The sequence below is a fragment of the Malus domestica genome, chromosome 07 (genome assembly GCF_042453785.1).
Source record: "Malus domestica chromosome 07, GDT2T_hap1".
Classification (NCBI taxonomy): domain Eukaryota; kingdom Viridiplantae; phylum Streptophyta; class Magnoliopsida; order Rosales; family Rosaceae; genus Malus; species Malus domestica.
This window is the reverse complement of record NC_091667.1, coordinates 31587250-31610160: the sequence shown is the minus strand read 5'-3', so window position 1 is coordinate 31610160 and position 22911 is coordinate 31587250. Positions and strand designations below refer to the sequence as shown.

The following is a 22911-nucleotide window of genomic DNA, read 5'->3' as shown; positions in this document are numbered from 1 at the left end:
TCCACTTTGACCCTTTTCTTCGCATTTGCTTCGGTTAAAAAATCAAAAGGATAAGATTCCTTTCACACCGAAATTTCCCCGAAGAAGATGTGAAAAAACATAAAGCATAATTTCACTTTCCCCTTTTTCCCTTTTGCATTGACTCATTGACTTGGTATCGATCAGACTAATTTCCGGTGATCCAATTTGTAGATCTATTGAGTATCTCTGTACTTACAATTCTCTTAGTCTTAGCTGCTCGATCGTCGCTGACCAGGTGCGATCGATTAATAATGGCTGCTTCTTCTTCTTCATCTTCTTCTGGCCTTGGTTGCAAATACGATGTGTTCATCAATTTCAGAGGGGAAGACACTCGCAGGGGCTTCGTCAGCCATCTCTACAACGCTCTGGTTAAGAAACCAATCAACGCCTTCATTGATGCCGAGAAGCTCAGAAAAGGCGACCACCTTTCTGAGCTCCTGACAGCGATTCGAGAGTCAAGGCTTTCGATTGTAGTTTTCTCTCAAGACTATGCTTCTTCCACTTGGTGCTTGAAAGAACTCGTGCAAATCTTGAAATGCAAGGATACCAATAACCAGATTGTACTCCCCATTTTCTATGAAGTTGATCCGTCTGACGTTCGTAAACTCAAGAGAAAATTCGAGGAAGCTTTTGCTCAGCACGATCGTGATTCTAACGCTGAAATGGAAGAGGTTCAGAGCTGGAGATCCGCTCTTACAACTGCCACCAGTTTATCCGGCTGGGATTCGCGAAAATATGAGTAAATTCTAATTTGTTTTAGTTTCCTATTAATTTTTGGGATTTTTGTAACGTTTTGCGGTAATTTTATAAATATCTAGTTTTTAGTTTTAATTTCTGTTTTTTTTTTTAACTAACAGATGAAAAAACCCATTAATTATTATTTGGTGGTGTTATTATATTGTTTTTTTTAATTTGACAGGAATGATGCAGAGCTTATTGAGGAAATTGTAGAATATGTTTATAGGAAATTGATCGACATCTCATCAACATCAAGCAAAGATAATGGCTTGGTTGACATGGATTCTCACATGCATGAAATGCATTTATTATTATATCCTCCCGGAGGTGAAGCGAATAATGTTCGCGTTGTTGGAATATGGGGTATGGGTGGTTTAGGCAAAACAACCATCGCTAGAGCAGTTTATGATGAAATCGCATGTCGATTTGAAGCTTCTTGCTTTCTTGAAAACGTCAAGGAGGGTTTCATGAAGCATGGCAAACCACATATGCAGACACAACTTCTATCGAGTATATCGAACAACAAGGTGGGGAGTTCTGACATATCAAAATATGGTTTTAAGAAGATGTTAAAAAGACTTGGTCGGAGAAAAGTTCTTATTGTTGTTGATGATGTGGACGAATCAGAACAAATTGAAGCTTTACTTGGAAAGAAACGTTCCTTTGGTGTTGGAAGTAGGATTATTATAACAAGTAGAGATTCGCAGTTACTAAGCATAACTGATGTGATATATAATCCCCGGACTTTGAGTTATTATGGAGCTCTGGAACTCTTTTGGCAGTACGCCTTCAAAAATGACCAACCCAACAGAGATTATTATGATCTCTCGAATCGTGTTGTAGAATATGCTCAAGGTCTGCCTTTAGCCCTCAAAGTCTTGGGAGCTTTTTTGCATAAAAAAACTATACGCGTGTGGGAAGGTGAGTTAGAAAAAATAAGGAAAATCCCACAAAGGGGAGTTCATGATGTGCTTAAAACAAGCTTCGATGGACTAGATGACACACAGAAGGACATCTTTCTAGATATTGCATGTTTCTTTAGAGGGATGAAGGAAGACCAGGCAACTGAAATTCTGGACAGTTGTGGTTTCCATCCTCATACAGGAATAAAAGTTCTAATTGATCGAGCTCTCATAACTGTCTCAACGTTGGGGGTATTGGAGATGCATGATTCATTAGAGGAAATGGGTCGGGAAATTGTCCGCCAAGAATCTAGCAAAGATCCTGGGAGACGAAGTAGGTTGTGGAGTTATGAAGATGTTTGTGAGGTGCTAACTGAAAATACGGTGAGAAATCTTTTTCTTATGCAATTGTTAGTAGAAAGGTTCAACTTTTGATCAAAATCAATTTCTTAGGCCTGTTTGATAACCATTTTTGTTTTCAATTTTTAGTTTTCATTGTTTTAATAATGAAAATTGAAAACAATTAAACAGAAAATGAAATGATTATCAGACGGCTCCTTAAGAAACAATCATTAATTTCATAATCAAAACTAAGGTTCTCTGTATTTTCCTTTACTTTGATTTGCACAGGCTACAAAAACAGTTGAAAGCATAATTGTGGATTTCTCGTACTCAAGCTGGCCATGCTTAAATGCTGAAGCTTTTGTTAGAATGACTCAACTAAGACTTCTCAAGATCAATCATAGGCACATAAATGCTGAAGCTGTTGTTAGAAGGACTCAACGAAGACTTCTCAAGATCATTTATAGGCACTTCGTTTTTAAAGATGAGTGCTGCAAACACCACCTGTTTGGGTCCTTAAAGTTGCTTAACTTGAGATATCTCTCCTGGCTTGGTTTCCCTCTCAAGTCTTTGCCATCCAACTTTCAATTCGAAAATCTTGTTGAACTTGACATGCAATATAGTCTCATTGACCGACTTTGGGAAGGAACCCAGGTACGTACAATCATTTACATGTATTTGTTTCTTTTAAATGTTTGGGCTTTGAGTGAGATGTCTTATTAAGTAATGCATGTTTTCCTGAATGTTTTAACAGACACAGGAAAAGTTGAAATTCATCAATTTAAGTAATTGTCAATCCCTTAAGGAAACCCCTGACTTCACAAATGTGCCAAATCTTGAGAGGCTAATTGTTCGAAGTTGTATAAGCTTAGTTGAGGTTCACCCATCTATTTCGACTCTTTCAAACCTTGTTTTATTGGATCTGCATGGGTGCAATGAACTTATGATTCTACCTACCAAAATTCGTATGAGATCTCTCAAGACCTTTAATCTTTCTGGTTGCTCGAACCTTGAGATGTTTCCAGAGATTTCAGAAGTGATTGAGGGGTTTGAAGAGCTTGATTTATCCGGATCAAGAATTAAAGAACTGCCCCCGTCAATTAATAATCTCACGGGGTTGAGTCATTTGAACCTATCAAATTGCAGGGAACTTAAGATTCTACCTAGCAAAATTCCTATGAGATCTCTCAAAACCTTTAATCTTTCTTACTGCTCCAGTCTTGAGATGTTTCCAGAGATTTCAGAAGGTATGGAGGAGTTAAAAGAGCTTAATTTATCCGGGTTAAAAATTAAAGAACTGCCCCTGTCAATTAATAATCTCTCAGGGTTGAGTCATTTCAACCTAAAAGATTGCAAGGAACTTAAGATTCTACCTAGCAAAATTCGTATGAGATCTCTCAAAACCTTTGATCTTTCTGACTGCTCCAGTCTTGAGATGTTTCCAGAGATTTCAGAAGGTATGGAGGAGTTAGAAGAGCTTAATTTATCCGGGTCAAAAATTAAAGAACTGCCCCTGTTAATTAATAATCTCTCGGGGTTGAGTCATTTCAACCTAAAAGATTGCAAGGAACTTAAGATTCTACCTAGCAAAATTCGTATGAGATCTCTCAAAACCTTTGATCTTTCTGATTGCTCCAGTCTTGAGATGTTTCCAGAGATTTCAGAAGGTATGGAGGAGTTAGAAGAGCTTAATTTATCCGGGTCAAAAATTAAAGAATTGCCCGAGTCAATTAATAATCTCACGGGGTTGAGTCATTTCAACCTAAAAAATTGCAAGGAACTTAAGAGTCTTCCAAGCTGCATTCATATGAAATGTCTGAAAACCTTTAATCTTGATGGCTGCTCCAGTCTAGAGATGTTTCCATCGATTTCAGAAGGTATTGAGGGGTTAGAAAAGCTTGATTTACCCTGCTCAAAAATTAAAGAACTGTCCCCGTCAATTAATAATCTTACGAGGTTGTGTCATTTGAATCTACAAGGTTGCAAGGAACTTAAGAGTCTTCCAAGCAGCATTCGTATGAAATCTCTCAAAACCTTTGATCTTAATGGTTGCTGGAGTCTTGAGATGTTTCCAGAGATTTCAGAAGTGATTGAGGGGTTAAAAGTTTTTGAGTTATCCGGGTCGAAAATTAAAGAACTGCCCTCGTCAATTAATAATCTTACGGGATTGAAACATTTGAAGCTAGAAAATTGTAAGGAACTTGAGAGTCTTCCGAGCAGCATTTGTCAGCTCAAGTCCCTTCTCGTTCTCTCTCTTTCCGGTTGTACAAAATTTGAGGTGTTTCCAAGCATTGAAGAAAATATGGAAGGATTAAGATGTCTTTTCTTGGATGGAACATCTATCAAAGAGCTTTCCCCCTGGATTGAACGGCTTACGGGGCTTCGGTATTTAGATCTGAGAAACGGCAAAAGCCTTGTACATCTTCCCAACACTCTCTGTAATTTGGCATGGGTTTTCACAGACACAGAGATCCGTCCTGGCCGGGGTCCCACTCCACCCCCACGTCGATTTCTAGGTATGTACTTTTGATTCGGAATAAAATTTCGAAATTTGGGAAATTTTATTATCTGAATAAAGAAATATTTTTCACGGTTTTGGGTGCTCTTTGCTGATAAACACATGGATACGAAGCTCTGTTTTGGCTTGGGTGCTCGTTGCAGCAGCTTTGATGGAATTGGCGTGGTCAGAGGGCTAGCCACGGCCGCATATTTTGAAATCCCAAGAGGTGGCATTTTCCAAGGAGAGGCACATTACTCCACCGCCGGATTCTTTTGATTTGTGCTAGTGCAGAAACTGTGAAGATATTGGTATGTCAATTCACGTTGTGAACTTGATAATGCCATCGGTGCTCCTCCAATTTGGGTGAAAGGTACATTGCATTTCTTTTAATCATAACATTTCTATATATGCAAATTACAGTGGATGAGCCCTCTGAATTTGTGTATAATGATGGGATTTTCAGTTGCTTGTCGTATGAATCATCAGCAAACTCTGCATTCATCAGTAAAATTGCATAGTTAACAAATACAACGGAGAAGTTACAACTCAAACTGTAAAAGTTTTCCCAATATGTGGACAGATTACTTCGTACATTTTGCTTTGTGATTGCTTCCCTTTACGTTTTTCCGCCAATCTTTGTGCACCATTGATAGTGATGCCAGTTTTAGTTTCATGCTCACATAAAATCTGCCAAAAGTACACATTTGTCAAGATTTTGAATCTTGAAGTCTAGCACACATGCTTTTGCAGGGAAGATGTATGAGATTGGATTGTTTGGAATTAGCAGCCTAAAAGGGCACATCAAGAGGAGGAATAAATAAGAGCCTCAACGAGTTCATCTCCCTCTTTGGGAGAATGTCCCTTGTACCAACTAATGCTAAAGCTGTCGACGCTAGAATTGAATGGTTCTAGTAGTTTCAGGTTACATTTATATATTTCTAGCATCTGTATATGTACTGTTTGGGAGACGTTATCGCCAGGGCCAGCCCTGGTCCAGTGCAAGCAGGGCACCTGTCCAGGGCCGAAATTGTTTTGGGAGCACTTCTTCCTTCGCGAATCGGGACAGAGGTGACCTGAGCCTTTCTTCCGGACCAGTGCCTTGCCCTTCGGTCGCAGCTTTGCTTATCAGCCTCTTGACCTCCGAAATTGCTGCAGAAATCATCCAAAACTCGACTGAATTTTACAGAATCTGTCGCTGTCGTTCACCGCTGCAGTCCTCTGTGCGCAGCTCATTGAGCTTTCTGGGTACTCTTGCTCTGAGCACACAGTGAGTACTATACTAATATTTCACTAAAAAAAAAAATGCCCATTTATCTGTTTAATTGTTAAATTTGTGATTAAAGTGAGTACCTTTGAGATACCCAGATTGTTAAATTCACTGCTGCTTAATTTCCAGATTCAGACGAAAGATGGGTACTTACTGGATTTGAGATGTGAAGGACTAATGGGATTGCTTTGGTGGGGAGTGTTCCCCGTAACTGATACGTGAGTAAAATATTGATTCTCTGGATGCTTGATTAGTGAAAAGCCTTACTTTCATAGCTCCTTCCAATTTTTTCAACATATTGGTCCCACTAAGTTGATTATTTCAAGTTTTGAATGTATAGCTCACTATTTGGTGCCCCCTGATCTGATGTTTTTGTTGAAGTATTAGAATTATTAGGATTCTTCCTCTCGGCAACTCCGTTTTGCTGCGGGGTATAAGCTGCGGTAAGCTGCCTTTTAAACCCATTCATGCTACAGAAATTGTTGAATTCGAGTGAGGTGAACTCCCCACCTCTATCGGTTCTTAAGCAGCAAATCACCTCACCAATCTCCCTTTCCACAAACAACTTATACTTCTTAAACATAGCTAATGCTTCAGATTTTTCAGATAAAAAATATGCCCAGGTTTTTCTACTGTAATCATCAATAAAGGTGATTACGTACCTTTTGCCACTGTTTGATTTCGGTGAGATAGGTCCACAAATATCTGCATGGACCAGTTGAAGCTTCTTAGATGCCCTCCACATGCTTTTCTTCGGTATTGCTTTGCGGTGTTGCTTTCCAACCATACAATCACCACACACTTTTGATGAAACCTTGAGCATCGGCAACCCTCTGACCATGTTCTTATGAAGCAAAGTCCTCAACCCCTTGAAATTTAGATGTCCATACCGGCAATGCCACAATTGTGTGTTGTCTTCGGATGTGGCTTGGAGACAGGTTGAGTTTGGAGAGATCACAGAAGCAAGCACAACAAACATCCTGTTGGTTGACATCTGTGTTTGTATAATTAAGCCTCTTCTTGGATGGTAAATCTTACACATGTCATCCTGGATGAGAATAGCTAACTTCTTTTCTTGAAGCTGGCCAATGCTTAAGAGATTATTTCTTAATTCGGGTATAAAATAAACCTCTGTGATCACCTGAGTTAATCCATTGACATGAAGCTTCACATTTCCTTTTCCCATAACCATCATCCTTGAGTTATCTCCGAGCTTCACCGATTGTCTGAATGTTTGGTCGAGATCAAAGAACCAGTCCTTGTTACCACACATGTGGTTGCTGCAGCCTGAGTCAAGGAACCATACACTCTCCCTCTTTGATTGATTTACCTCCACGTACGCCATTAGAAGCATCTCTTCTTCCTCATCTAATTCTGCGTAATTCGCACCTTTATCCCCACTAGGGCATTCATATTGATAATGCCCTAGTTTCTGGCAATTGTAGCACTGGACCAAGGCTTTGTTGAAAGGTTGTCTACCCCTGCCTTGGCCTCTTCCTCTGAAGCCTCCACGAGCTCTTCCTCTCCCTTCAACTCTGTGCTCATCTCTTCCTCTACTTTGCCCTGAATTGGTGATATTCAAAGCATGTTCCTCTTCCTTCTGTCCTTGCATCCTCTGTTCGTGGACTAACAGGCTACTTTGAAGTTCATCTATAGTCATGATGGATAGGTCATTGGACTCTTCTTTCGAGCAGACGACATAATTGAATTTGAGTCATTGACCTCAAAATTTTCTCAATGATCACAGTCTGCTCCATCCTTTCTCCATGCGCCTTCATCTTATTGGCGATGGTCAATGTCCTGGCAAAATACTCATCGACTTTTTCACCCTCCTTCATGCCAAGAAGCTCAAACTCTCTCCTCAAGGCCTGTAGCTGAGCGCGCTTCACCTTGGTAGAGCCTTGATACTTCAGTCTCATTGAATCCCAGATAGCCTTCGCAGTCTCCTTATTGAGTATGGTCTCAATAATAGTCCTATCTATAGCTTGAAATAGATAGTTCTTGACCTTCAAATCCTTCAGTTTCTGGTCTTCGTTAACCTTTCGTTGTGCCTCTGTTGGCTCTACCCCTTCTGCTGCTGCAGAAATCCCATTCTCTATCAAGCCCCAGTACTCCTTTGATCTGAGGAAGTTCTCCATGAGCATGGCCCAATGATCATAATGACCATCAAACCGTGGAATTGCTGGCTGAACAAAGCTGCTGTTCTCTGTCGCCATGATTCTCTGACTTTTCTCTCTTTTACTAATCTCACTCAATCAGGCCTCAGTTAAGAGGCTCTGATACCAGATGTTGGATCTCAGCGCTAGTTTGCTAGTTTAGGCTGAAAAGCATATGTATTGAATTGCAAAAGCAAAGGCTTTATACAAGCCTGTTACAACGGAAAAGAGAAAAATAAGCTTCACGTTCACAACAAACCCTAAGAACGTGTAAGTGGGTCTAAGACCAATTCAAACAAACAGATTACCCTACAAACCAGGGCATTATTAACAAAATAAGTAATTAACTAAGCAACAAACACGGAAGAATCCTAATAATTCTAATACTTCGACGGTTTTTAGGTTCTGTTGAAATTTCCTTTCTTGAAACGAACTATTGTGTAAATTGATGAACATCCATCGGATACATTTTAAATTAGGCTCTAATGTGCTTCAAACTCAATTGTAATTGGTTTTTGGCTTTTCTTGATCTTGACCAGGTGATGCATGGTTCTTAAATTCTCCAGAAGAATAACTGGGATTCGTCCTTGCAGATGAAGGTTTCGATGTATGGGTAGGGAATGTGTGTCAAACACGTTGGAGTCAGGGACTCGCATCTTTATCAGAAGAGAATAAGATTTATGCTGTACTGTAGGATTTTTGGAATTGGAGTTGGCAGGAATTGGCTCTATTTAATCTACCAGAAATGATGCGCTGCAGATATTCGACAACAAGCTCAGAAGTCTTTGTTGCTGGACATTCACAGGTCTTCGTCTTACACCTCTTCATCTACTTCACATCTCCTTCCCTTGCTGCTACTTCTGGTGTTTACTCAATTTATTCATGTTATTAGGGAACAATCATGTCTTTAGCTGCTCTCATCCAGCCGGATATGGCAGAACTGGATGAAGCTGCCGCTCTTCTGTCCAATATCATACTTGGAGCATATCACTTCTAAATTTGCACTTAGAATGGTTAACTTATATGTTGATGCATATGTTCATCTTTTCAGATGTTGTTATCTTCTGTGCAGTGCATTATATGCTGAGAATAGGCGTTGACCTTTTGGATTTAATATGTAATAGTCATGTTGATTTCTTGGAGTGGTTGTATGTGATTTTATTTTTTATTGTTGGGGTTTCGGTACTATGATTCCGCCCGTTGTATATTTTTTATTCAAGTAATCTAATATGGGTGTGAGGGCCTAGCCCCCCCCTCCCAAAAAAAAAGCTTCGACTGGTTCCAGCCCTCTTTAAATATAGGGTAAATTACATAGTAGCTCCTCAGGTTTGAGCTCTATTGCAATCTTATACAACGTCTTTAAAACATTTCACTTTCATACCTCAAGTACTATTTTATTTCAATTTCATACAACCGTTAGATTTTCCATCCATGGATCTGTTAAATGCTGACGTGGCTGCTACATATATGACATGTGGTTGTCAAATGTCTGCCATGTGTCAAATAAAATAATTTTTTAATTTTTTTTAAAAAAACCTGAAATTGGAAGAAAAAAAAAAGAAGGGACCGAACCCAGAAGGAGGAAGAAGAAGAAGAGAAGAAGAAAGAGGAGGGAGGAGAAAGAAGAAGAAGAAGAAGAAAAAAAAAAAAAAAAAAGGGTCCGAACCCAGAAGGAGGAAGAAGAAGAACGAGGAGGAGGAGGAGGAGGAGGAGGAGAAGAAGATGCAGAAGAAGAAGAAAGGGATCGAACCCAGAAGAAAGAGAAAAAAAAGGTGGCAGATATGTTTTTATAAAAAAAAAATTAAAAAATTATTTTATTTGCCACGTGGCAGACATTTGGCAGCCACATGTCATATATGTGGCAGTCACGTCAACATTTAATAGATCCATGGATGGAAAATTTAACGGTTGTATGAAATTGAAATAAAATAGTACTTGAGGTATGAAAGTGAAATGTTTTAAAGATGTTGTATAAGATTGCAATAGAGTTCAAACCTGAAGGGCTACTATGTAATTTACCCTTAAATATATATTTTTTTATTTATGTTGTACTGGAAAAGACACATTTGATGCAGGCACCAAAAATCTTAGGACCAGCTTTGGTGGTCTAATATCCTAATAGATAGGCGTTAGGTTTCTACCCATGTGTTTCGAGTTCAAAACTCCTTCCATAATGTAATAGTTTTGAACTCTCTTCATAATAATAGAAAATTTCTTTTTAAAAAAATGTATGCAAAGTATTTGTGTAATTTTAAACTTGTAAGAAATGAAAATAGTAAATTGGGTCACTCATTAAAATTATTTCACATTGGATAAGTGTATCATTTTAATTTTTTTTATTTTTTATTATGAACGATATTTTACATTAATATATATATATATATGTATATCAAAGAGAGGGAAAAATGTTTAAACTCAAAACGTAATGAGTTAAAAAATAAACCCCATGATTAGAGCAATTCATCACCTGCAATTCTTGTCTTTCTAGTTCTAAGTAAATGTAAAATGTTTGTGTGAGGCAAGTAATCCTCTCAATAGTGGCAATTTTGGAAAGAACGATGTATTTGACCACATAGAATCTCCAAAATTTCAAAGACGATCACCGCACTTAACTTTTTATTTTCGACATTTATCATCGTATAATAAATTTTCGATACTAGTTCCACTAAAAATCTATTTTTTTTTCCCTGAAAAACAAGGAATAAAAAATGAGAGAAGAATAAGCCACTTCCCCTCCATTTTTTTTTTTGGCCGGTCACTCACTCTCCCCTAATCCTAGAGTTCGGTAGTTGACAAGTGTTCTTCTGCACATGTTCGGTACTTCAAGATTTACGTTTGTTTTGTCTCCACTTGCACCATCGCCATTTCTCAGAGAGCCTTCTTCTCTGCTTCTCTGGAATTTACCAGTGAAGGAAACCTGTTGAGAAACAGAAAGCTCTACCTTCTGGTTTGAGAGAGAGAGAGAGAGAGAGAGAGAGAGAGAGAGAGATGCTCTGCACCGGCAGACTTTTGGACGTGTCTTTCCCCGTAAATCGGTGCAGTCCGTACAAACTGCATAGCGCCGGCTGCTCCAAATTCAGCTACCCAAGAAGCCCCATATCAACAAGCAGCTCCAGATGGCGGTCCCTGGCCATGGCTTCGGAACCCGACTCCTCCTCTTTCGCTCCGTCTGTCGATTCTGATCCCAATCCCGCCGCTGATACAAACCCCGCCGGGTACTCTCCCCCCCTTCTTTTCTCTCTAGGAAATTAACAGAAGGTGGAAATTTAAAGTTCCAAACTTTGGATTGTTACTTTGCACTGTGAAATGTATGAGATTGCAGACAGCTTATTAGTCCTTGAAAGTTTGTAACTTTATGTGCAAAACCCATGTGATTTATTTTTGCTCAACAGGAGGCACATCATATAAAGACTTTATAGTAAATATGCATCTGCCGTTGAAGTTGAGGTATGGCTCTATCTTGACATGAAGCTAAATAATGTTGATACTGTTTTGTTACCAGTTTCGTTTATTGATCTCCTATGCTTTCCAACTGCAGTCAAGTTGATCCCATCGTAGCGTCGTTCTCTGGAGGAGCAGTTGGAGTGATCTCAGCATTGATGGTAGTTGAAATAAACAATGTGAAACTGCAGGAGCATAAACGATGCAAATATTGTCTTGGAACTGGTGTGATAACGTCCTATGTTTCTCACTTTTAGTTGTATGTACTGTAGCTTTAAATATATACGATGGAGATGTTCGGATTGGTTTCATATGTCAACTAACCGGTGTATTTAATACTTGTGCAGGATATCTTGCTTGTGCTCGTTGCTCCAGCACTGGAACCCTTGTTCTTACAGAACCAGTATCAACAGTTGATGGTGGAAACCAGCCCCTATCACTGCCAAAGACTGAAAGATGTTCAAATTGCTCAGGAGCGGGAAAGGTTAGACGTATAATTATGTCCATTGAATGCTTATAGCTTACTAAATTTGTCTTGTTGCCTGCCGCGTAGATGTTCTTGTTTCATTGTATACATTGAGGAATAGCTGATTCACATGTTTGGTGACTGATACTTGTGTTTGTTGGGCACGCGAAAGACATTTCGGAAGAAAAAAATTGCCATGGAAATGAAGTTTAAGATAATTTTGTAGCAAATTTTTTAGGGGTGACTTCCAAATGGCAAGTATATCTAACATTGCGCCTTTAATGTGGCAGGTAATGTGCCCTACATGCCGTTGCACTGGAATGGCGATGGCAAGTGAACACGACCCTCGGATCGATCCCTTTGATTAGAAGCGCAACACCATCGTTAGTCGTTCCCTTCCACTTAGAACCTTCTTTCTCTCTTTTGATGCAAATGCAATACATACATCCTCTCATAAGTCATGACATAAACAAGGAACTTCTGTGTATATCAACTGTTCAAGAATTTGACCAGACATCTGAATGTGATTCAAATATTTTCTTCCCTTCAAATTTGTTTTAAAACATCTTTCTGTTGAAGAATCAATTTCTTCCAAGAGATCGCCTTTATGCACGGAATCAAAACTGTTTTGTTACTCATCTCAACAGTTAACAAGGGAATTGTTATTAGCATTCACATAAGTTTGGAGAAATTGAGACAATACAGGAGGCTGAGACAATACCTGAGTCAATACCTTCGGCATAAAGTTCGACACCAACGAAGAAATGTCTTCTCATCCAATGCTCAGCGATACAGTCTCGGAATTTCACAATATAGTTAAATGGCTACATTATTGTTCAGAAAATTTACATATTTTGTGTGTTTTATTACCAATCCTACATTCGATACCATTGAATTTACTGGTAAAAATACATTTCTGTAACGATCCTCCGATGGTAGATCTTCGTCTTTCTTCTTCAACCACTTTCTTCAGGGAATTGCTGATGTCACCCAATGCCCAAGCTACCGAGATGTGAGGGCGCGGATCCTGTGATCACCAACACCCCCATGAAGTGATTTAGTTTTTTGAGCAATGAGTAGCATTCAGGCACAATCATTTGCTCCAATATATTGTCATATATTCAGTAAGTAATTTCGAGTTTGAAAAGCACGAAAAAGCTAACCTTGTAAAATTCAGGAAGATTGTGAAGCTTATACACCTCATTCACAGCTTGAATCTGCTTTGTTATCTGAAATCAATGGAAGTTGAAATATTTCAGACTTGTAGACAATGAAAGCTGATTCAACCGTGCATTAATACGAAAACAGGTACGCTTCTAGTAACCACGTTTCACTCCTCCAGGATATCAGAGTGGTCTGACGGGCCGCAAGGGGCGTGGAGGGTACGAGTGGTGTTGCAAGTCACGAGCAGAGTTGTTGGGTGGGTCATTGTTGGGATGTCGCCGATCTGTTTCACGTTTTAAATCCCACCGTTCCTAGTCTAGTTGAGGCAGTCTACACCAATCATTAGACAAAAAATCTAACCTATCCAGTTCAATCCTAACCTAACTAGCCTGAAATACCAATTCCAATCTTGTCCGGCCCGCCAAACGTGCCCCAAGTTTCATAGGCTTAAACTCACATGACAGGATTAGGAACATGATTTACGCAAGGATAACACATGTTAAAACCACGAGTATATCATGCATTGAAGACCAAAATCTAAGCTAATAAGCAAGCAAGATATTGATATTTCAAAATCCCATGACTTTCGGCAAGTACTTACTAAATCTTAAGCCCATATAACAACTGAAAACATTTAGAATTGCACCAAGAGAGAAAGCTAGCAATCATACCTCAGCTAACCCAGCAGCAATGACTTCGATCGACACAAAGGTCCGGGTCTGATCATCGTTAACAAAAACCTCCCACTTGCTAAAATCAATCCAATACCTGTTCCACAATAATAAAATGTGTTAAAAACCAAAAATGGACGAAAACTTTGCAGGCTTAAACAATTATGTCAAATAACAGAACTAAATTCGCAATGCACACAAGAGAATGTAAATGCAACCATACCGCCTCTGAATCTGAAGCTTCTGCCGCAGCATTGTCACCAAGGAATCAATCTGGTGCACCCGAATCGGAACAGTTCGTCCGAGACTTATATGGAACTCTCTGCTTAAAGCAACTTGTTCAAGCTTATGCTCGTCCTTACGCAGAATGTCAAGCGGGACGTCGACGTCAACGGCATGGAAACCAGGCACCAGAGAAGCTAGCTTGTTCAAAAACAAGGCCATCTCTTTCCTTGATGCTGATGGTATATAAACTGGAAGCACACAATTAAACAAGCAAAATCTAAGTGCAAAGCGATCGCATTTGCTTATGGAGCTGAAAATTTCGAGAATTTTGATTACCTGGGATGTATACATGTACTGCGTAGTTCCCTTCGACGTGAGGAAAGTTCCTAACTCTGCTCAGCTGGGCGCTTGCCGAGAAGTCCAGAAATCCTTCAGAGGCAAAACATCAAACACTTGGTGGGCAACTCGGAAAAAGCCATCACAACAGAAAGCTATAAGATAGAAAATTGATGGGAATCAGAGGTTACCGAAGGAATTGGGGCTGTCGAGAAGTGACAGAGGAGGTGCAGGCAGCGCAGGGGTCGGTTCTTGAGGGTTGTTGAGCTCCCGAGGTGGTGGTGGAGGTGGAGCCGGCGACTCGGAGTCTGAGCCCGACGACGAGTCTCCGTACGAGGCAATCAGGGCCTCCATTTCCCCCTCGCGCAAAATGCGAACCTGTACGTTGTGCTATTAACTTGGGCAAGAAGTAGAACTAGAAGACCGGAGATAATGGGCCTGACAATTGGGCCCACTAGGCCCAGGCCCAAGGATTTCGAACAGCGCGATTAGGAGGGAAAAAAACCAAAAGAAAAACGGACACATTTGGTCTTCTTCGCTCCTTCTTCTTCTTTCTAGGGTTGCCTTGTCAGGCCGTCAGGCCGAATCTTCCGTCGGAATCTTCGAAGCAATGTCCAAGGAAAACGTTCAGGCGTACGGTGGAGGGCTCACGGTGGAACAAAGAAACCGCATCTCTCGGAATTTCAGAGCCGCCAAGGCCCTCATTGATCGCAAACGCCCCCGCAACGACGCCGTTTCACCTGATCATCACCTCCCTCATACCAAGTAAGTCGTTCAGGAATCAAAGATTTCATCTTCTTACTATTTTTTTGGTGCTTGGCTGTTTTCTTGATTTAAATCAATTCAATTGTGTTTTTCAAATTCCAGAATTTGTGGCGGAAATGGAATCCAAACACCAGCTCAGCTCAATAGAGTTCAAAGAACTCCTCTTGCCGAGCTACCGATGAACACACCGCCTCCGATTTCCGCAAGCCGGTACAATTTAGCGCGTGGTGAATATGGCAGTTCTTCGTGTTCCGGGAGCTTAAGCATTAGCCGGATTGAATCAAGCGTGTCAAAATCGGATTCTTTCATAACTCCAATCAGACAACCGCATTTTCCGACTTCATTCAGTTCTTTCTCTGCGCCTGGAATTATCGGCGATGATGATTTCGATGAGAGTATTTTGCAGGAAATTGACGCTTTAATCGAGCAGAAACCGAGTGTGGACATTCAGCGTGATGATATTGGGAGTTGTGGTAGTGATGTTAGTGCCGCATCAGCGCCGCCTTTGAGTAGTGAAAACCAAAGAGATTCTGTTAACCATGGATTGCCTAACATGCCGGATGAGTATTCGAAGTATTTGCTTTCTCTCAACGAAAGGCAGCGGGAGGCAGCTTGCAGCGATATTTCAGTACCTTTGATGATTGTTGCCGGCCCTGGAAGTGGAAAGACTTCAACGATGGTTGGGCGCGTTCTAATGATGCTCAATGAGGTGTTGCCATTTTCCCTCTAACCTTTTCTTTCTTAATTGACTGTTTCTCTACATTTCTTGTTTATGATCGAAATCTTATTCGTTTTTTTTTTTTTTTTTTTTGGTGTGTTCTTAGGGCATTAGTGCGTCGAACATTCTAGCAATGACTTTCACTACAGCCGCAGCTTCCGAGATGAGAGATCGAATTGGATCCGTGACTGGGAAAGCAACGGCAAAACTACTAACAATCAGTACATTTCATTCATTTTCATTGCAACTTTGCCGATCACATGCTGAGAAGTAAGCTATTGATTCACCTCCCTTAATTTTGAACAGCATACATTTGGTGGTATAGCTGAGTCTGTTATGTTGGTTTATGTTGATATGTTGGCTTGTGTTTTAGACTCGAGCGTACACCAGAATTTTTGATATATGGACATGGGCAACAGAGAAGAGCAATCATTGAAGCTGTGCGGTTATCAGAAGATGAAAAGAGTAAAACGAATCTTAATGTTGCCATAGATGGGGAAGAGTCTAACGGCGTAACATCTCCACATCATTTTAAGGATGCATCAAAGAAATGGCTGAAGTTTGTGACACAGGTTAGTCATGAATACCAAATTTAGTGTTCAGATTATAGTGGATTAAGAACTCTAATCATTCGATTTAAAAAATATTAGCTACAATCAAGCTAGAATGACCAATACAAGGGTTCTTGTGTCTTACAATATATGGCATTAGGCAATAAATTTATTTATGTTTCAGGCAAAAGCTTCCGGAAAGACTCCCGCTGAATGCCGAAGAATGGATGATGTGACAGGAGTAAGCTCAGAACTAGAATTTCAGATATTATTTCAGTTCTCTGAAACTATTGCTTATGAGTTTTAGCTCTCAATCTGAATCAGGGTGAAATTCTCAGGAATTACAATGATATCTTGAAATCATGCAACGCTTTGGACTACCACGACTTAATTAGCTGCTCCGTGAAGCTGCTAAGTGATTTTCCTGAAGGTCTCTATCATATAAGTATATTTAATTGATTTATCTAGTTTTACAAGTAATGCTAAATGTTGATACATGGTGTTCTCTTAATTAGTGTTGAAGGAGTGCCAGGAGTCATGGAAAGCTATTGTAATAGACGAGTTTCAAGACACAAGTGCTATGCAATATAGTCTTTTGCAGATTCTTGCCTCTCATAACCACATAACCATTGTTGGTGATGATGATCAGGCATGTTGTTGATTTATTATGGAAATCCAATGTTATTGCTCCCTCTCTCCCTCTCTCTCTCTCTCAGCTCATTCTAATCCAGCCCTTATCTGTTCTAAATCAAATAACATATATCCTGCTGCAGTCCATTTTCAGTTTCAATGGGGCGGACATTTCTGGATTTGATTCTTTTCGTAAAGATTTTTCAAATTACAAAGAGGTTCGCTTCGCACTTGACTGCTATGTTATTTTATGTCAGTCTTTTTCATTGTACATAGTATAGAACAAATATATTGTATAATTACAGGAAAGTAAGTTTTATTTTATGGGGTTCTGTGGGATTTGACATAACTTTATGGTTCAGATTAGGCTTAATAAAAACTATCGGTCCACACGCTATATTGTGGAAGCTGCATCTTCTGTTATAAAAAACAATAAGAAGCGATGCCAACCAAAGAATGTTGAGACCGACAATTCTTCTGGGTCTAAGGTACTTAATCCTTCCTTGCTCCAACAAGTACAATTTGATGTCATTTTCCAGTCCTTTTAGTTAGTGACACTGGTTTTACCGGCAAAATGTAGGTAATTATCAAGGAAAGTCACAATGAGGATGCACAATGCGCCTTTGTTGTCGACAAGATCCTGGAGACTGCATCTAAACGGTCAGAAGCTGGGTGCTCCTATGGAAATATAGCAATCCTTTACCGGAGGCAGGTCAAGCTGAGTTGCCCTAGTGCTAATGTGAATGAGGTGAATCATATAAGACATTTTGGTCACATTTTCTTTTGTATTTTATACTACAGGTATCAGGAAAAGTCTTCCAGACAGCCTTGCGTGAAAGGAAAATACCATTTAATGTTCATGGAGTGGCAGTTTATAGGAAGAAGGTAGTTAGCACTTGTCCAGATTATGAAAACCTATCTTCTCAGTTATATGTATCTAATTTTTCCAATATTGTTGTGCATAAGGTGGTTTTTTTGCTACGTAGAACTTAAGTTATAAAGACATAAGCTTTTCACCTTTTCCATCTGAATTTTGGCATCACTGGTCCTTTTCATTGTTTTTTGTGCTTGCTTTTCCATTCCCTTTTGGCCAGCTATTCTATCTAAGATTTTGCTACATTACGGTTTCTGGTACACTCTGATCTTGTTCATGTAGCATGTTTCTTATGGCAGGTAGTTAGAGCCATTGTTGCTATGATTAAAACGACTTTGCCTGGTTGTGATGATGGATCATATAGGCAAGTCTTCAAGGCTCTACTTCCTTTTGAGAAGGAGGAAAAGAAGAAGGTACATGTTCAAGGGCAATGATGAATGAGCATCATATTTAATGTTCTTTTCGGCATTAAAGTTGTATATTCTTGCTATCCATTTAATTTTCTTTTTTACACGCTCAGCCTCTAGGCTCACATCTCTGGATATCACTGTCTCTCTCTCTCTCTCTCTCTCTCTCTCTCTCTCTCTCTTCAGGTGATCGATTATATTGACAAAATTTCAACTCACAGAAAATGCAGCTTCATATCAGCTGCTTGTGACATCTTTAGTGCAAAAATTTCTGGTACCTTGAAGAGGTCTGTATGACAAGATGCTTTAACATTACATTTTTGCGTGGTTAATTCAAGATATACTCATGTTTCTTTCTTATTTGGTATTACAAGCATTTAAGATCTTTTGGATATGTACTGATTGGTCTCTTTACTTGATACTAGGACTCAGCTTACCCAAGGACGCAAGGTGCTGTTAACACTAGAGATGATTTCAAAACTTGTTCTCAGGGTAAATATATTTGGTAAATTGTAGCACCTCTTACGCATTGCTTATTGGCATGATGTAGTAGTAGTAGTTTATGAATCTCAGTGGATAAAAAGGATATATTTTCAAATTTTTGGCGAAGTGAGATTCTGTCTACTTTGGTGATTTTTTTAGTTTGATTTAAGTTCTCTAATTGTTGGAACTCTGTATACTTTTCATGCCTTCTTGTTATTAGAAGGAAGAGTATCTCTTTTGCTCCCTTGCATTATTCTTGATTAGTCAATATTAATCCAAAATGTTATAGTTTTTGTTAGATCTGTGTTTCCAAAGAGGTAAGGGTTGTTCTGTGGAATACCTGTCTTTACTTGAATCTCTATGGTAGTCTTACTTATCAATGCACACAGGAACAATCGATTTCAGCTGTTGTAACCTCAGTTGCGAATATGGTACCACAGGTTTGTCTTCCATTTCTCCAGAGTTGATATGTCATTTTTGAATCAAATTGCTTTTAATCATCTTTGAGGATGAGGATCACCATTCCGTTACATTTTCTTTGTTTCATGCTTATATTCAATGTTTCTTAATAATTTATCGTTTGACTTTCAATTTTTAGAAGTACCTTCTTGAGCAACGTGCAGTCGTTGATGTAGATGGAGGAAAACTGTTGAATGAAGACAGTGACGTGAGATCTGTAAGTTTGGCATTTGTGATGATTGTTATTTATACAATAAGCTTAAAAGACCTGCTACTTGGAAAACCCTTTTTTCAGTCAACAAAATCTTAAAATGAATAATTTCTCTATTTTAGTTAGTTAATCATTGTTGTGACTTAAATCTTGGTCCAACCCTTTTGTTGTGGTGCGATTATTCTCATTGCAGGTTCTTCAGTACCTACTAGACGACGTATCTGATTTCTTATCAACTCATTTTGTTGCGGGAGAAGGGGAGAGAGAAGTCATAGCAGAAGAAAAAGGTTGCGTTAATTTACTCAAAGCTTTCATCGACTACATATCTGAGCGGGAGAATGAAAATTTTCGCTCCCGAAGACATGACAACCAAAGTTCTGTCACTTTGACTACTATTCATCAGGTTCTGGATCTTTTTGATATCCTCTTATGCAAACCTCGCTAACTCCTATACTTGCGATGATTTCCATATTGGACTTCCTCTGGAGTTCTACAAAACATTCTTGGCTTACTGTCTTTCTTTTTCATTCTCTTGCAGTCAAAGGGTTTAGAGTGGGATATAGTTTTCATAATTAAGGTATCTGCCTTAACAAGTGGCTGTAATATTTTTCTAGTTGTTTATTTATTTATGTGTAGAGTTGATGTGTTCTGTCATTACATTTATGGATTAAACATGCCAATGCTATAACTAATTGATGGCTTGAAATTAGTATTCTGTTCTACTACATTCATGAAGATATCAACCTCTTTAAATCATCTTAGCTTGCTTTAATGCTCATGCCAATAACACAGGTAAATGAATCTGAGATCCCGTTGTTGCATGAATTCAATGGCGTTGCAAAAGAAAATGGGACCTCCATTGAGGTGTGTGGTAAATTGTTCAACATTTCTCAGTTATATGCAGAGCTTTGTAGTGTTTTACACCCTAATCCCACTCTTTTTTCTTTTGGCCAATAACTCAATAATCTCACTCCAATCCTAGGAGGAAAGACGCCTATTATATGTTGCAATGACTCGTGCTCGAAAAAAGCTTTTCATTCTTTACGTTACGATGGATTCCAGTTGGCAGGTGTGTTTTAGCTTGAATTTTCTGTCCTCCTTATTTGTTATTGTTGCTCTGACTGAGAAGGTGACTCCAGATGCTTCAACCTTCACGATTTCTCAAAGAAATTCCAAATCATCTACGAGAAGTCCAGGTGTGTTGTACTGTTCATTATTCTCAGTTGTTCTGCTGTTTAGTCAAACTTACAGATAATGAAGAATCTGAAGTGTTGTGAATCATATTAAGTCTAGTGTAGTGGATGAATGAAAATTTTATTTTGTAGGCTGACGTAAGTACAGTAGGCTTACAATCAAAGCATCATGACACTTCAAAAGAAACTATTCCGTCGACAGATGATCCCAAACCAAACCTCCTACCTTCTGGAGTTGTTATGGTGCAAAATGATCTCCATCATAGTAAATTTGACGATGCTTCTGCAGAATTGATGGAATTTGGGGAGGAAAACCATGGAAATGGTTTCTTAAAGAGGTTTTGCTTCCAATTGTGATGGGTAGACTATTACAATTAGCATTTTTGGTTGTCATATTCATGCCTAACTTTATTCTTATGTCACTGTGCAACAGATTTGGTGTGGAGGAGAGATCGATTATCTCGCACTTATTTAATGACTGGGCTAAGAAACAAGCATTTCAAGATCCTAAGAGATTACTTGACAAGGTGAATTGGATTTATATATAGTCAAAGCAGTACTCAGTTGAGGCAGTAGAACTTATTTCATTTATGTCTGAGACCGGAGTATAGTTTCAGTTTTGTTTGAGAGATAAGAATCATACTGGTTTGCCTTTAGACTTTTAACTTTGAATTGGAGGCAATGTGAAAGGTGACGCTTGTTGTTCTGACTACTCCTTACAGGTCGGTTTTGTAATAGATGAACGCATACGAGCCAAGAACTACAAGCACAAGGTCATAAATTTAGTCCTTTAACTTCCAACTCAATAATTGTTCTACCCCTATCATTTAACATGCCTCACCACGTGCAGAAGTTGTCTGTGTTTGAAATTTGAATACTTGTGTTTTGGTGTGATGCATCTACGTTTTTATATTACTGATTGACTCTATGTAACTCTCAGGACGGTTTGCGCTCACTCAAATCTTGCTTGAAAGATGAAGATGCATTTCATTATGCCCAATATGTAAGTATTCTTGGTACTTTCCGATTTGTGCTCTGAAAATTTCTGAAACCAAAAACAAAAGGATCACTGGATTTAGCATCTCTAACAGGCGAGCCTTCTGTTTTCTTCGTTAACATCTGTCGTAATATGCAACTACATCTACTTCATTTCAATAGGTTTGCGCACATAATTGGTATAATATGCTAACCAGCTCGACATCAACGTTATATTTCTTTGTAACAGGTTTTGAGATGGCAGAAAATACCTGCAGATCAACGTGCTCATTTGATGAGGGAGAAACAGGTTAGGTTTAAGACGGTTCACTTTGCCATACTTTGATTGTTTTCGGTAGCAAACTATTGCTTTTCGTTGTCTGAACTTATGATTCAAGTTCTGAGCCAATTTCTAGAACCATTTTCCTTAACGTGGTCTCGACGTGGGACATTTGATACATCAAAATCTAGAACTTGCGTTAATGAAATACCGAAGCGTTTATATCTGTATTTTCTTCAAGCACTGTCCGTAAATTATGTCCATTTGTCATTGGTTTTAATCCATACATATATTTATGCTTTCAGGAGCATTTCCAGAAGTTACGGATTGAGAACTCAATGGGTTCATCCGAACCAACACCGAAACAGGTACGCAAGACTCGGCATTTGATTACCTTACACCTTTTCTTGTGCGCACATTGGTATCTAGGATGGTTGAGACCCGGTAATTCGTTTCTCGTGTTGTGAATTACCAGATTTCTTATCTGCAAAGTTTGGGCTGCACCGTGGCTCCTACATCGCGCCTCCATGCTTCTCGTTTGATCGAGCAGTACAAGTCATTGTGATCAAAGATCGCCATTGTGATATATGTCTGAAAGATGATCATTTGGTAAAACTTTCTGCACCAATATTAAAGCCTTAATTAGATTACTCCAACTAGAAGACTATGAACTTTTGTGCTACCAAAAACATTGTTCCTTTCTCCCTACAATACATAAGGTTGGCTCGAATTTGCGCATCCACGGGGTTTTAATTTGCAGTATCAAACGACGGTATCTATTGCTGCCGGCAAAGATGTCGACATATAGAATAAACATCATCATAAATCTCCGTCAAAAAAAAAAAAAAAAAAAAAAAACACACCATCATAAATCAAATAGTAGTACAAATAATTTTGTTTTACGGTTTTTGTACTGAATTCTTTACGCATCATCGTATAAGAAGTTTTCCCACCCGAAATTTCGTAATATATAGCAAATGTACCGTATTGCCAGCTTGGTATTGCTGTGCTTAAAAAAAAAAAAAAAAAAAAAAAAACTGCTTCTGCAGTGCTTTGAGTATAATTAACCGTGAAATAAAGCAGTAAGTGTTTGGTAAATTAGATTTACCAAAGTGCTGTTAGTATAAAAAGCAGTG

At 39.0% G+C, this 22911-nt stretch overlaps 3 protein-coding genes and 1 pseudogene across 4 annotated transcripts; 3 read left to right on the top strand and 1 right to left on the bottom strand.

The window, feature by feature from the left end:
* Positions 1–12384, top strand: part of LOC103411306 (protein ORANGE, chloroplastic-like) — a 71544-nt pseudogene extending 59160 nt beyond the window's left edge.
* On the top strand, positions 134–9114 carry LOC103417989 (disease resistance protein RPV1-like). Its single transcript, XM_029106025.2, has 9 exons — positions 134–760; positions 941–2045; positions 2292–2657; positions 2758–4519; positions 4636–4873; positions 5254–5770; positions 5900–5988; positions 8466–8731; positions 8819–9114. The coding sequence occupies exons 1-5, from the start codon at positions 273–275 to the stop codon at positions 4671–4673; spliced, it is 3759 nt and encodes a 1252-aa protein (XP_028961858.1). The 5' UTR covers positions 134–272; the 3' UTR covers positions 4674–4873; positions 5254–5770; positions 5900–5988; positions 8466–8731; positions 8819–9114.
* A 218-nt stretch (positions 12385–12602) lies between the features above and the next one.
* LOC103406723 (uncharacterized) lies at positions 12603–14624 on the bottom strand. The gene is made up of 6 exons (XM_008345715.4): positions 14421–14624; positions 14230–14322; positions 13892–14141; positions 13669–13765; positions 12997–13062; positions 12603–12860 (listed from the first exon to the last, which is right to left on the bottom strand). Exons 1-6 carry the CDS (start codon positions 14581–14583, stop codon positions 12663–12665), a joined length of 867 nt encoding a protein of 288 aa, XP_008343937.2. The 5' UTR covers positions 14584–14624; the 3' UTR covers positions 12603–12662.
* Positions 14625–14712: 88 nt separating this feature from the next.
* LOC103420760 (ATP-dependent DNA helicase SRS2-like protein At4g25120) lies at positions 14713–22513 on the top strand. Of its 2 annotated transcripts, none has more exons than XM_029106029.2 (28): positions 14713–14994; positions 15097–15703; positions 15819–15982; positions 16086–16284; positions 16448–16504; positions 16588–16693; positions 16779–16912; positions 17037–17111; positions 17256–17381; positions 17474–17605; positions 17695–17778; positions 18067–18180; positions 18361–18461; positions 18600–18666; positions 19047–19097; positions 19256–19333; positions 19521–19730; positions 19866–19904; positions 20120–20191; positions 20310–20396; positions 20467–20523; positions 20653–20858; positions 20954–21047; positions 21243–21293; positions 21461–21523; positions 21746–21805; positions 22081–22143; positions 22251–22513. In XM_029106029.2, exons 1-28 carry the CDS (start codon positions 14840–14842, stop codon positions 22338–22340), a joined length of 3342 nt encoding a protein of 1113 aa, XP_028961862.1. In that variant the 5' UTR covers positions 14713–14839; the 3' UTR covers positions 22341–22513. The 2 variants fall into 2 exon arrangements, 1 of the variants encoding a protein (XP_028961862.1); XR_011583123.1 differs by having other exon boundaries at positions 14720–14994; positions 20120–20198.
* The last annotated feature ends 398 nt before the right edge of the window (positions 22514–22911 follow it).

Coding starts and splice junctions, on each gene's coding strand:
- LOC103417989 (XM_029106025.2), top strand. CDS start 273: ATGGCTGCTTCTTCTTCTTCATCTTCTTCTGGCCTTGGTTGCAAATAC. Junction 2,046..2,291: donor AGGTGCTAACTGAAAATACG/GTGAGAAATCTT, acceptor TGATTTGCACAG/GCTACAAAAACAGTTGAAAG. Junction 4,520..4,635: donor ACCCCCACGTCGATTTCTAG/GTATGTACTTTT, acceptor ATGGATACGAAG/CTCTGTTTTGGCTTGGGTGC.
- LOC103406723 (XM_008345715.4), bottom strand. CDS start 14,583: ATGGAGGCCCTGATTGCCTCGTACGGAGACTCGTCGTCGGGCTCAGAC. Junction 13,766..13,891: donor AAGCTTCAGATTCAGAGGCG/GTATGGTTGCAT, acceptor ATTGTGGAACAG/GTATTGGATTGATTTTAGCA. Junction 12,861..12,996: donor ATCTTCCTGAATTTTACAAG/GTTAGCTTTTTC, acceptor TGGTGATCACAG/GATCCGCGCCCTCACATCTC.
- LOC103420760 (XM_029106029.2), top strand. CDS start 14,840: ATGTCCAAGGAAAACGTTCAGGCGTACGGTGGAGGGCTCACGGTGGAA. Junction 16,505..16,587: donor GAATGGATGATGTGACAGGA/GTAAGCTCAGAA, acceptor AATCTGAATCAG/GGTGAAATTCTCAGGAATTA. Junction 19,731..19,865: donor CTTTGACTACTATTCATCAG/GTTCTGGATCTT, acceptor ATTCTCTTGCAG/TCAAAGGGTTTAGAGTGGGA.